The 13514-nt window shown below is 44.8% G+C and overlaps 1 protein-coding gene across 1 annotated transcript in view; it reads right to left on the bottom strand.

Moving 5' to 3' along the window:
* The window catches only part of LOC103223872 (GON-4-like protein), a 32462-nt gene extending 28791 nt beyond the window's left edge, over positions 1-3671 (bottom strand). The window contains exon 1 of the mRNA XM_073008185.1: positions 3459-3671. Coding sequence (XP_072864286.1) covers positions 3459-3671 — 213 coding nt within the window. The remainder of the gene's footprint in view (positions 1-3458) is intronic.
* Between the last annotated feature and the right edge of the window lie 9843 nt (positions 3672-13514).

Below are 13514 nucleotides of genomic sequence, written 5' to 3'. Positions count from 1 at the left end.
GAGTTCAGGACGAGCCTGACCAACATGGTGAAACCCCATCTCTACTAAAAATGCAAAAATTAGCTGGGTGTGGTGGCATGTGCCTGTAATCCCAGCTACTCGGGAGGCGGAGGCAGGAGAATCACTTGAACCTGGGAGGCAGAGGTTGCGAGGACCCAAGATTGCACCATATACTGGGTGGACAGAGCAAAACTCTGTCTCAAAACAAAACAAAACAACAACAACAAATTTGGGAAAAACAATTGGGCTTTCTAGGTTTTAGGGACCTTAGACAAGCTCAAGGCATCTTTCCAAGAAGGAACTCCGCATATCAAATCTACAAAGACCACATTCCAATTATATACTTTAGAAACTATTCTCTGAATTTCCTTAGCAAATGATTATTTTACCTATTATTTTGAAAATGTTGTAGAATCACCCGGAGAAGGGCAGAAAAGTAAGGGAAGAAAGGTGAATGAGGAAGATTTCTGAAGTCCTAGTTCTACAACTAAAGCATTAGTCAATTAAGGAAGCCCTTGATATTCTCTCAGAACTTTCAGTGACCTTCTGCCTCCCACAGGCTTTGAGGAAGAGGGTTGTACCTTTAACCAGAATGGGAGCTGGTGTTCTTTTCTGTCTATAGGTAGCTTCCACTGATGTGGCTGGATCTCTTCACAGCATTTTACTAAGCCTGGCAGCTGTTTGGTCTTCTTATAAAACTTAACATGATTGGGAGGCCGAGACGGGTGGATCACGAGGTCAGGAGATCGAGACCATCCTGGCTAACACGGTGAAACCCCGTCTCTACTAAAAAAATACAAAAAAAACTAGCCGGGCGAGGTGGCGGGCGCCTGTAGTCCCAGCTACTCGGGAGGCTGAGGCAGGAGAATGGCGTGGACCCGGGAGGCAGAGCTTGCAGTGAGCTGAGATCCGGCCACTGTACTGCAGCCTGGGAGACAGAGCGAGACTCTGTCTCAAAAAAAAAAAAAAAAAAAAAAATCAAACAAAAAAAACTTAACATGAAAAAAATGTGCATGAGTTACATTCCTTCTGGAAACACTGTCATCTGTCAGGCTGATGAATGGGGTGGGTGGTGGATCGAGACACACACACACACACACACACACACAAAACCACATACACAAACATCCATGAACACACACATATAAATAGCATATGCTGAATACTTGTACATTTCAAATTAAACTAATCTCTATTTAAAGATTTTACAATTATTCAATATTTTCTAACTGATGATCTCCATCTGGTTGCCAGGACGGGGAGAGTTTAGGTCACAGAGAGAAAAGGAAGCAGATGCTCAGAGCAATCTTATGTAAGATTTGTTCCTGCTCAACAGCTGCAAAGACAGCATCGTAATCTATACCTTGGACACATGAAAACTTCCTTTTAAGCAAATGACGGTGTGAAAGGCATTAGAAGAGAAGGGGAAAAAAAAGAGAGAGCCTGAGAAAGTTCAATTTTAAGAGTAAACAAAGGCTATGTGCGGTGGCTCACGCCTGTAATCCCAGCACTTTTGGAGGTGGGCAGATTACCTAAGGTCAGGAGTTCAAGACCAGCTTGGCCAACATGGCAAAACCCCTATCCCTACAAAAATACAAAAATTAGCCAGGCATGGTGGCATGCACCTGTAATCCCAGTTACTCAGGGGGCTGAGGCAGGAGAATTGCTTGAACCTGGGAGGTGGAGGTTGCAGTGAGCTGAGATCAGAGATTGTGCCACTGCACTCCAGCCTGGGTGACAGAGTGAGACTCCGTCTCAAAAAAAAAAAAAAGAAAAAAAAAAAAAAAAAGAATAAACTGGGCACAGTGGCTCACGCCTATAATCTCAGCACTTTGGGAGGCCGAGGCGGGCGGATCACGAGGTCAGGAGTTTGAGACCAGCCTGGCCAACATGGCAAAACCCCTATCCCTACAAAAATACAAAAATTAGCCAGGCATGGTGGCATGCACCTGTTATCCCAGTTACTCAGGGGGCTGAGGCAGGAGAATTGCTTGACCTGGGAGGTGGAGGTTGCAGTGAGCTGAGATCAGAGATCGTGCCACTCTAGCCTGGGTGACAGAGCGAGACTCTGTCTCAAAAAAAAAAAAAAAAATAGGCTGGGCGCGGTGGCTCAAGTCTATAATCTCAGCACTTTGGGAGGCCGTGGCCGGCGGATCATGAGGTCAGGAGATTGAGACCATCCTGGCTAACACGGTGAAACCCCATCTCTACTAAAAAATGCAAAAAATTAGCGAGGCTTGGTGGCGGGTGCCTGTAGTCCCAGCTGCTCGGGAGGCTGAGGCAGGAGAATGGTGTGAACCTGGGAGGCGGAGCTTGCAGTGAGCTGAGATGCCGCCACTGCACTCCAGCCTTGGGGACAGAGCGAGACTCCGTCTCAAAATAAAATAAAATAAAATAAAATAAAATAAATGAAGATGAGAATTGAACTAAAACCATTGACAGTAAGCATCTGCTCATCCAACATATACAGAATGCTTTCTATGTCCTAGGCACTGTGCTAAAAGCTAAGCACTTCTTCTCTACCCTGAAAATATACCCTGAAAATAGTTTTCTTTTGCCTTAGCCCATATTTATGTGCCTCTTTTTTTTTTTTTTTTCCTTGCCAAAAAGTCTCACTCCATCACCCAAGCTAAACTAGAGTGCAGCGGTGCAATCTTGGCACACTGCAACCTCCACCTCCTGGGTTCAAGGGATTTTCATGCCTCAGCCTCCTGAATGGCTGAAATTATAGGAGCATGCTACCATGCCTGGCTAATTTTTGTATTTTTAGTAGTCAGCGTTTCACCATGTTGGCCAGGCTGGTCTCAAACTCCTGACCTTGTGTCGTGATCCGCCCACCTCGGCCTCCCAAAGTTCTGGGACTACAGGTGTGAGCCACCAAGTCTGGCCTATTTACTATTTTTTTTTTTTTTTGAAACGGAGTTTTGCTCTTGTTGCCCAGGCTGGAGTGCAATGGCCCAATTTTGGCTCACTGCAACCTCCACCTCCCAGGTTCAAGCAATTCTCTTGCCTCAGCCTCCCAAGTAGCTGGGATTACAGGCATGCACAACCATGTCCGGCTAATTTTGTATTTTTGGTAGAGAGAGGGTTTCTCCATGTTGGTCAGGCTGGTCTCAAACTCCCAATCTCAGGTGATCCACTGGCCTCGGCCTCCCAAAATGCTGGGATTATAGGCATGAGCCACCGCACCCGGCCCTATTTACTATTTTTTAAGGCATTTAAAGTGTGGTCAGGTGATTGAATTTAATGTGTAAATGAGTTTAATATAATCAGTAAAATTTCACCCTTTCCATCTCATTTCACCTCAACCCCACAATCATGTCCCATAATGCATTCACAAATCAAATACAAATGATTTTAGGCCTATCTATAGTGCAGCAAGCAAGCAGGTGGCATATCAATAAATTAAACATATTACTGAGTCCACAAAATACTTGAGAATATTCTCCAGCTCTCACCTGAAGTTCTGGGACAGAAAACACAGATTCCTCAGAAGCTGATGACATTTCATCTTCCTCATCTTGGGTGAGGTCATCAAAGTCCTCTTCTTCTGGTCCATCTTTCTCTCCTCCAGTTTCTGGTCCAACTGGGGTCCCCACTGACTGACCATCAACACTGGATGAGTCTTTCGGCTTCCCTGGTGGGCTACTAAGCCTCACTTCAGGATCCATGGAGGATGAAGCATTATTTGGTGATCCTTTGCTCTCATCTCCCCCCAAGTTTCCTTCATTGGGGGTTCTTGAGAAGAAGAAGGGGTTTTGTTGGCTGACTCCTCTCTTCTTCCTTCTGTAAGATTGTCTGTTTCTTTACCTCTCTAGCACTGCTCTGCTCCTCACTTGGGGAGCCAGTGTCTAATTCCACAGTGTGTTCTTTCTTGATGTCATCACAAATATGCTCAGGGTGTTACCAGTGGAGGGTCTTGATTACAAGTTGTCCAGGTTCTTGGCATACTGAACAGAGAATTGAACAAAATGCACAAGCAAAGCAACAAATGAATGAAACAATGAAAGCACAGATTTATTGAAGTGAAAGTACATTCCACAGAGCAGAAGCAGGCTTGGGCAAGTGGCTCAAGCACCCCAGTTGCAAAATCTTCTGGGGTTTAAGTACCCTTTAGAGGTTTCCTATTGGTTACACCCTTTGTAAATGAAGATGTGGCCCATGACCAATTGGAGGCTGAAGTGAAGTTACACCCTATGCAAATGAAGATTTGGCCTGTGACCAATCAGAGGCTAAAGTGAAGGCTCCCTGTCTCCAGACCCTATTCTCCTGCCTCATTCCCCCTTGAGAGACATAATATCCATAAATATTTATAGGAGGCAGAGGGACTGACAGTCTTTCTTCTGTAACTGCTTCATGCTATTTGGGACACAGTCCCTACCTACTGGGGACCATGGAACTCTCACCCTGCTCTGTCTAGTGGAGACAGGATGACTTCTTGATGGCTGGGGCTGGCATCATTACCTAGATAGAAGCCCTGCTGCATGACCATTTGAAGCTTAATGGCCTCTAGGTGAGAAAAAATACATTTGGTTAAAATATTTAACAAACATGGTCCAAAACATGGTCAATGAAAGTATAATTGTTAATGTGCCAGCTAAGGGAAGTAGCCATGAAGCCCAACTTAGTGCCCTTGACTAGAAGCCCCATGACTCGGACAGCTGCTATTATATTTTAGAGGCCCCGTTAGCTAATTTTCAGGTGGCATCTCTTGCTAATCCTGATTGGTTGACATAAAAACAGCATTCTTCGGTGGGGTGCCGTGGCTCACGCCTGTAATCCCAGCACTTTGGGAGGCTGAGGTGGGCAGATCACGAGGTCAGGAGATTGAGACCATCCTGGCTAACACGGTGAAACCCTGTCTCTACTGAAAAAACAACAACAACAACAACAAAATTAGCTGGGCGTAGTGGCAGACACCTGTGGTCCCAGCTACTTGGGCGGCTGAGGTGGGAGAATGGCATAATTCCAGGAGACGGAGCTTGCAGTGAGCCGAGATCGCGCCACTGCACTCCAGCTTGGACGACAGAGTAAGACTGTCTCAAAACAAAACAAAACAAAACAAAACAACAACAAAACAAAACAAAACAAAAAAACCCAGCATTCTTCTTTTAGGAAAAGACATAAGCCACCTTTTTCAGCAGCTAGGAAATCCAATCTCTTATTATTTTGTAAAATGACCGTTGCCAAGGTGTCTATCTGATTTTATAAGGTGACAATACTTTGGGCAATGTCTTCCAAGCTCTCTAAAAGATCATTGGACAACGTTGGTAATAGGATAGGGATGTTGCAAGCCTACTAACTCCTGTTCCTACTCCTGTGGTTATTCCTAGTCCTACCAAAAGGGGTATGAGTTTGAAGGCTCATTTGTGCCTGGCGGGTGCAGTTAAAGGAATGAGAGACTGGTTATTGAGGGCTATATTGATTTCAGGGGCTAAATAAAGAAGTGTGTAGGTTCCAGTCCATTTAATTGGCAAACATAACTAGGAATTAGTTCCACACAGGAAAAAAACTCCGTGTTTTTCAAGACAAAAATCATTCTCTATGGTGAACATATGGGTTAGCTTTTTGTTTTTGCTTTCCCCAGTGGTTAAGGTCCCTGCTAAGGTGGCTCCAGCTAAAGGCTGGAAAGGACCTTGGGAAGTATCCCGAGTTGTCCCAGCAGTTAAGTTTTCCTGGTGAAGGTAGTTATGCTTAGTGTCCACCAGCAATCACCCAGAGGTATTTTCATACTGGAGAACCAAAAGGCAACTAGCTGTCTTAGGATTACTACCGGCTTCCCAAGTGAAAATGTGAACACAGCTAGTGGGCCTACCTTGACAGTACTTAGACTATGTGTCCTTTAAAGTGCCCTTAATTAGGAATAGTTTCATGAAAACCATACAGGTTTTCTAAATGATGCAGCCTAGGTAACTGCATAACTTACATATCATGTGAGAGGTTAATCCCTAGGGTGTAGTTACTCTGATGACTCAAGGTACCCAGGGTCTGACTAGAATTTTTTTTTTTAATACAAAGTGGCACCTGGGATTTTAGTTATTTGTGCGTTATTGGGCCCCAAATGGGTTTTTGAGGGGATGCAATCCCAGAAAGGTTACTTTGGTAGGACTGTAGAAGGCTTACTGCTCATCCTGACATTGTAACTTTTGTCATTTATGTAATTTTGAAGTCATAGAAGTCATGCAGGTTCATTAATTTGAAGGGAGTCCCTCTCTTGTAGTTGAGGTGGTAGGACATTTTTTCAAGGGCCCAAGATAAGCCTGGGATTGCGACAGCAGTGTATTTTGGTGATGGTGGAGATAAAGCCAAAAGTCCTTTGCCAGAGCTGGACTGGTGGTATTTAACAGTCTTTGGGTTAAATTTTAAAGTTCTTAATAAATACCTAGAATCCATTAATTGCCAGAGAGGTAAAATAAAGCCCTGCTGTAAAATTAAGCTGATTCCCAGTATGCCTGGTCCCAGTATACACAGGCCAGGGCTAACCATTATGGGACTAAAAATATTTACCTGTTATTTTGTTCTTTTGAATAGGCACCTTAGGGGGTGTATACCTATCCTCTCAGGAATAATGTTACAAAAATGAATTAAAACATTTTGCTTAATTATTCTTCCAAATAGAAGAAGGCAATTAAATTGTAAAAATATAAAAATTGTTACTATTATCAAATCTACAGTAACTATGCAGCATAGACACCAAGGAAAGTTGGTAGGCATTCACTTATCTTTTGACTGTCTTTAAAACAGGTACTTCAGGTCTTCCACAGGTTCATAGGTATAGTGGCTGATGGAAGCTTCAGGTTATAGGTCTGGGGCTTCAGGTATTGCAGGCTTGACCCTAGAAAGATGTATCCAACTTCCTAGTACTTTGACTACAGAAGGCGTGGCCAACACCACTGAAAAAGTTCCTTTAATTTGGGTTGTAGTTGTTGAGCAGGTGACCCCTCTTTCCATGTTTTAACAAATACTTTTATCTCCTGGCCTGATCTTGGGTTGCTGGTGAGTTCCTAATGCAGGGAACCTTTGAGTTCCAAACTTTTGAAATGCCTGATGAAATTGTCTCAGGTTAATTATGTATTTTACTAAACTGGCTATTTCTGGAGCAGTAATTAGATCATCCATTAAAATGGCCTTCCTAGTCAGGCACAGTGGCTCATTCTTATAATCCCAACACTTTGGGAGGCCAAGGTGGGTGGATCACTTGAGGTCAGGAGTTCAAGACCAACCTGGCCAACATAGTGAAACCCCATCTCTACTAAAAATATAAAAATTAGCCGGGTGTGGTGGCTTACACCTGTAATCCCAGCAACTTGGGAGGCTGAGGCAGGAGAATTACTTGAACCTGGGAGGTAGAGGTTGCAGTGAGCCAAGATTGTGCCACTGCACTCCAGCCTGGACAACAGAGAGACTCCATCTCAAAATAAATAAATAAATAAATAAATAAAAAAGACTTCTGTATAACATTTTAAATGGGCTCATATTAATTTTTGCTCTAGGGGAATTATGGATCATTAAAAGGACTATGGGCAGCAAGCTGACCCACGTTTCTGATGTTTCCTGACATAGCTTAGCTAAAGCCCATTTTAGAGGTTGATTAGCCCTTTCTACTTTCCCAGAGGATTGAGGTCTCCATGCTGAATGTAAATAGTATTTGATTCTGAGAGCCTTAGCAACCCCTTGAGTTATTTGCGAAACAAAAGAGGTACTGTTCTCACCTTGGAGGCTTTGGGGTAACCCAAACTGGGGATTATTTATCTTAGGAGAACCTTTATAACTTTATTAGCCTTCTTTGTTCTGCTAGGGTAAGCCAGTAAAGGTGTCTATTAGTACTAGCAAAAACTTGTATCCCCTACAAGCTGGCATATGGGTAAAATCCAATTGCCAGCCTTCCCCTGGGGAAGTGCCCCTTCTCCAGACTGGTTCTATTAGAGGAGGCATTTTGTTCCTAGGGTTGTTAAATGTTCACAGTGAACAGGTTTGACAGACCTGCTTAACCATGGAAGTTAAGTCAGGCCCAATGAAGAGCCTGTTTATCATGGCAAGAGTGGCATCTCCTCATATATGGAAAGAGTCGTGCAGGATTTTTATAATTCTCCATTGGGTTGTTTGAGGGAGATACACTTTTGATACCATATACCACCAGGATCCTTGTTTTTGTCCATCTTCCTGCTTTATTAACTGTTCTCCCTGTGATGTATATTCAGGTTATTTTGGGGAAACATAGAAAGGAAGCAGTGCTAGAATTTGTTGGGATTACACCCTGAGCAGTGTGGCTTTGGCTTATCAGCCTTTCTGTGCCCTTGTGCTATAGGGGTTACGTTCTTTTGATGCCTCCTACAATGAATTATGGCTATGCTTTTGGCAAGTGTATTCCTTCCAACAGTTGAAGAATTTCAGACCCATGCTTTATGGTGGAATATTTACTAATTAGTAGTCCTCTTTCTCTTTCTTTTCAAATTGCAGCATGAGCATGAAACACGAGAAATGCATGTTTGGAATCTGTATAGATGTTAAGCTTTTTCCCTTTGCCTAATGTCAGAGCTGGAGTAAGAGCAATGATCTCAGCTTTTTGTGCTGACATACCTGGGGGCAAGGGTTGGACCTCAGTAATTATATTGTAATTTACTATTGTGTATCTGGCCCAGCGTTCCCCTATTTGATACAAAGCTGCTGAGGTCTGTGAATCAGTCATCCTCTGAATCTGGGAGAGGTCAACCTTTTAAATCAGGCTGGCTAACATATGTGTGTGCAATAACCTGCTCACAGGAATGATTAATTATTGGGGCTGTAGGCAGCAATCAAGCTAGATTCACAGTGTTACAGGTTTTTTTTTTTTTTTTTTTTTTTTGAGACGGAGTCTTGCTCTGTCGCCCAGGCTGGAGTGCAGTGGCCAGATCTCGGCTCACTGCAAGCTCCGCCTCCCGGGTTCACGCCATTCTCCTGCCTCAGCCTCCCGAGTAGCTGGGACTACAGGCATCCGCCACCTCGCCCGGCTAGTTTTTTTTGTAATATTTAGTAGAGACGGGGTTTCACCGTGTTAGCCAGGATGGTCTCGATCTCCTGACCTCGTGATCCACCTGTCTCCGCCTCCCAAAGTGCTGGGATTACAGGCTTGAGCCACCGCGCCCGGCCAGTGTTACAGGTTTTAAGGGTCACATCTAGATTGTCCAGGAGCATGGCCTGGTATTTGGTTAACCTTTCCCCCATTGTACAGATGTGTCCTTTTATTTCTAGGATTGACTTGATGTGGGGCTAATACTTCCAGTGGCTGACCCAGGGTGATTTTAGTGGCTTCTTCCACTAAAATAGCAGTGTCTGCCATTGACCACAAGCAGCTTGGCCACCCTGTCCAATTTATTTGGGAAGTAGGCAGTTAGCACTCCCACAGCTATGCCTTTCCTTTCTGCTACATACAAGGACTTAGTGAGGTCTAGGATGCCAAGAGCGGGAGGCTGGTTCACAGCCTGTTTTAACTTCACAAAGGCTTCTCTCATTTCCAAAGTCCATTCAATTGGCTCATTTTCTGGCCCCTTTCTTGCTTTCATAAAGGGGTTTTGCTATGAGCCCAAAATTTGGTACCCATCTTCTGCAAAACCCAGCCATCCCCAGAAAACAACAAAGCTGTTGTTTGGTGTGGGGGGAGCTCCAAACCACATATGGCTTGCACTCATTCTGGGGATATTTGCCTGGCTCCAGGTGTTGAGATACACCTTAAATACTGAATCCATTGGTGGGCAATCTGAGCCTTCCTTTTGGACACTTTATATGCCATTTGCCAAGAAATTTAAGGTTCTTACAGTATTTCAGTCATATGCCCCTTGGGTTGGGCTACACACAAAGTCATCTACATACTAGAGTACATCCCTTTTCCAATTTTAGATCCCTTAGATTCCCAAGGCTTGTGCAAAACAAAACGTGGTTATCCTGAAAGCCCTGAGGGACGGGCACTGTCCAAGTGTGTTGCTGTTTTAGCCCTACCCAGTTCCCCAGTATACTATGCTAGTGTGTTGACCTATTTATTAATGTGGTCTGAGATATTGTCTGCATTACTATTAGCAATTTTGCTGAGTGGTGCCTAAATCATAGCAATGTCCCTATTTTAACTATAATATCCCCTCCCAACAAGTGGACTGGGCAGCTTGGTACTACTAGAAATTCTTATTGGAAGATCTGTTTCTCAAATTGACAAGTCAAAAGAGGAATAAAGAATCTTTTTTGTGGCTTTCCTTCCATTCCCGTAATGCCTGTGGATGCGGATGAAACTTTTCCTACATAAGCAGTAAGGGCAGAGTAATTTGTCCCTGTATCAAAAAGAAACCAAATTTGGGTGCCCAACACGTCCAGAATTACCCAGGGCTCCTATTAATAGTAATGAATGATGTTCCTGGACAGGGGTAGTGAGGAAGGCCCTGGGCCCCATCAGTCTTCATCAGTTTCTCCTTTTGCACTGTTAGAGTTTTGACTGATCTCCTCTGTGGGAGAGTGAGCAGTTAATTGTCCAGCACCAGGGGTTGTGACTGGTGCCTTTGTACTGACAACAGGGTCCCAGTGGGGGCTTAGTACAGTCCTTTGCCCAATTCCCATTTTTCTTGCATTTGAAGCAAGAGATTTTGCTGGCATTATCCTTATGGCCCATCGGGATTCCCTTGGACACTCTTTGGCATTCAGGGCATCTCCAATGATGGCCTGGCTATCATAATTTTGGCTTGCTTCTTTTTTTTTTTTTTTTGAGACGGAGTCTGGCTCTGTCACCCAGGCTGGAGTGCAGTGGCTGGATCTCTGCTCACCGCAAGCTCCTCCCCCCGGGTTTACGCCATTCTCCTGCCTCAGCCTCCGGAGTAGCTGGGACTACAGGCGCCCGCCACCTCGCCCGGCTAGTTTTTTGTACTTTTTAGTAGAGATGGGGTTTCACCGTGTTAGCCAGGATGGTCTCGATCTCCTGACCTCGTGATCCGCCCGTCTCGGCCTCCCAAAGTGCTGGGATTACAGGCTTGAGCCACCGCGCCCGGCCAGTTTGTGGCATCATTTATAGCTTTTGGAGCCTAATGGCTGGAGCAGATTGGCTAATGAAATGCTTTGCCATTAATATTTTGCCTTCTGGAGAGGAAGAGTCCAGATTGGTATATTTCCTTTCCCCAGCCTCCGGTAAAACATGGCTGGCTTTTCCTCCTTGCCTTGTGTAACCTCCCTTATCATAATTTGCTACCTTTTTCATGCCTCCAAGGAGAGCCTCAAGAAATTTGGCCCAGTTGCTCATTCCCACAGGGGTGTCACAGGCCCAATTAGGATTAGTAGTAGGGGCTGGGGCTGGGCCCTGGTGATTGCCCTAAGGGCTTCAGGCAAATAAATCATCGGCTTCCTGGCAGGTGGCCTCAAAGATTTGTTCCTTTTCCAAGGGGGTACAACAGGTTGCTAGAATGAATTGAATATTCCTCCATGAGAGATCAAAGGCTAAAGTCAAAAGTTGGGAACACATCTGCAAATTTCCTGGGGTTCTTAGAATAGCTTCCTAGCTTTTCTTTACATTGTGTTATGGAGAAGCGAGCCTGCCAACTACAACTGGCCCCTTAGCTCCTGCTACTTCCCTAATGAGTGGCAGGGCTGGAAGGGAGTTGAGTAAGGTGTTCCACTGTGAGGGGAACTTAGCAGGGTCCCTGGTTTTTGCTCTTGGGTTTGAGCCTCAGGAGCACTTGGCAACAGGATACACGAGGGAGGTTGCCATTCCCCAAGAGACAGGTGGCCCTTGTAAAAAGAAGATCATCTACAATACCTGGTTCTGCCTCAGGACCTTTGATTATGAGAAAGGTTCTGGAGTTTTGCACACGGTTGGGTTTTGATATACACCCATGAAGACCTGCACATATGGGATTTCTGGCCATTTACCCTGCATTTTGCAAAATAAGTCTAATTGCAGATAGTGTTATAATTAAGAATTCCACTGACTGCCCATTGTTCCTGGCTGCTTGACTGGAGTCCCTAAGGGTGTTCCCCTTTAGGGTCCCATCTTTGTCTGACATCTGTGACCTTTGATGGGTGCCAGCACTACTTTGGGAAGGTCCTCTCCACCACTGGTGACTCACTATGAACTCCTTTTATCCCTGGATGAAGGCCTTGACTTCTAGCATCCTTTTTTTTTTTGGAGATGGAGTTTCACTTTTGTTGCCCAGGGTGGAGTGCAACGGGCACGATCTTGGCTCACAGCAACCTCCACCTCCTGGGTTCAAATAATTCTCCTGTTTCAGCCTCCCGAGTAGCTGGGCTTGCAGGTGTGCATCATGATGCCAGGCTAATTTTGTATTTTCAGTAGAGATGGGGTTTCACCATGTTGACCAGGCTGGTCTTCTATTCCTGACCTCAGGTGATCTGTCCGCCTCAGCCTCCCAAAGTGCTGGGATTACAGGCGTGAGTCACAGCAACTGGCCTCTAGCATCCTTATAATTTGGTAAGGCCATGGTTTCCCATACTTCCTGTTCCACTAGAGTGATAGTTGTGTACTTTAATGAGAGGAACAGGAGGCTGGTAGGTTTGTCATGTGGATTATGGGTAATTTCAGGGGAAAAGGTTGATTTTAGACATGAAAAATAAAATAATAGGGCTGGCTATTCCATTCTGGCCCTGGATGAGAGAGGGAATGTTTAAAAATCCACCACCATGACAATGGATCCTGTGTAAGGACAGGCCATTTTACTGAAATATGGTGAAGATGAAGGAAACAAGGTCCCCTCACTGGAGGTCCAAGATGTAGAATGTATTCTAAAGCTTGTGGGCCCCAAAGGTCATCATCCAGCCAAATGGATTGAGTAGAAGAGTCAAAATATCCAGGAGACACTGTGTTTTGCCCTCACTGGCTAACTCTAAGAAAATCTGGCATAAGAAAAGAGGGTTTAAGAGGACTGAGTGTGAATTCGCCCTGAATGAGCTACCACTGCCAATGGTGTCACATGTAGAAATCAGAGACTATAACCAGGAAAGACAGAAAAGAGTCTTTCTCCCTTCCGGGCAGGGAAGCTATTGCCATTCACTCCTTGGCCTTCAGGTAACAATGGAGAGTGGCCCTGTCCAGCTGCCCTCAATTACCAAAGAGCTATTAGAAAACAGCAGCTGAAAGACTCAAAAAAAGAGAACTCAGGTCCCTCACCCAAACTGGGTGATGGTGATCAAGTGCTCCCACATGGATACCCTTCAGTCTCACTGGAGAGTGGCCCGGGCACAGACCTGCAGTTGCCTCCATGTTCAGATGCTATCCGCTGAGTCTCAACGTGGAAAACGGAAAGAGAGAGGAAAAGGTTCCCCTGTATGGGGTGGAGGGAGCATTGCACAGAGATAGCTCTAGTCCATGCCCCCAAATGAAGGCTTGATAGGGAAAGAAAAATGAAAAAAGAAAAGAAAAATAAACCCCCAATTTGGACTTACCTCCAGGCTGGCTTGCCAAAATGTTACTGGCGGAGGGTCTTGACTACAAGTTGTCCAGGTACTTGGAATGTTGAATGAAGAATTGAACAAATTGCACAAATCAA

This window comes from Chlorocebus sabaeus, chromosome 20, assembly GCF_047675955.1.
Source record: "Chlorocebus sabaeus isolate Y175 chromosome 20, mChlSab1.0.hap1, whole genome shotgun sequence".
NCBI classification, from domain to species: Eukaryota; Metazoa; Chordata; class Mammalia; order Primates; family Cercopithecidae; genus Chlorocebus; species Chlorocebus sabaeus.
Note: the sequence above shows the minus strand (reverse complement) of the source record. Positions and strands in the feature narration are given on the sequence as shown.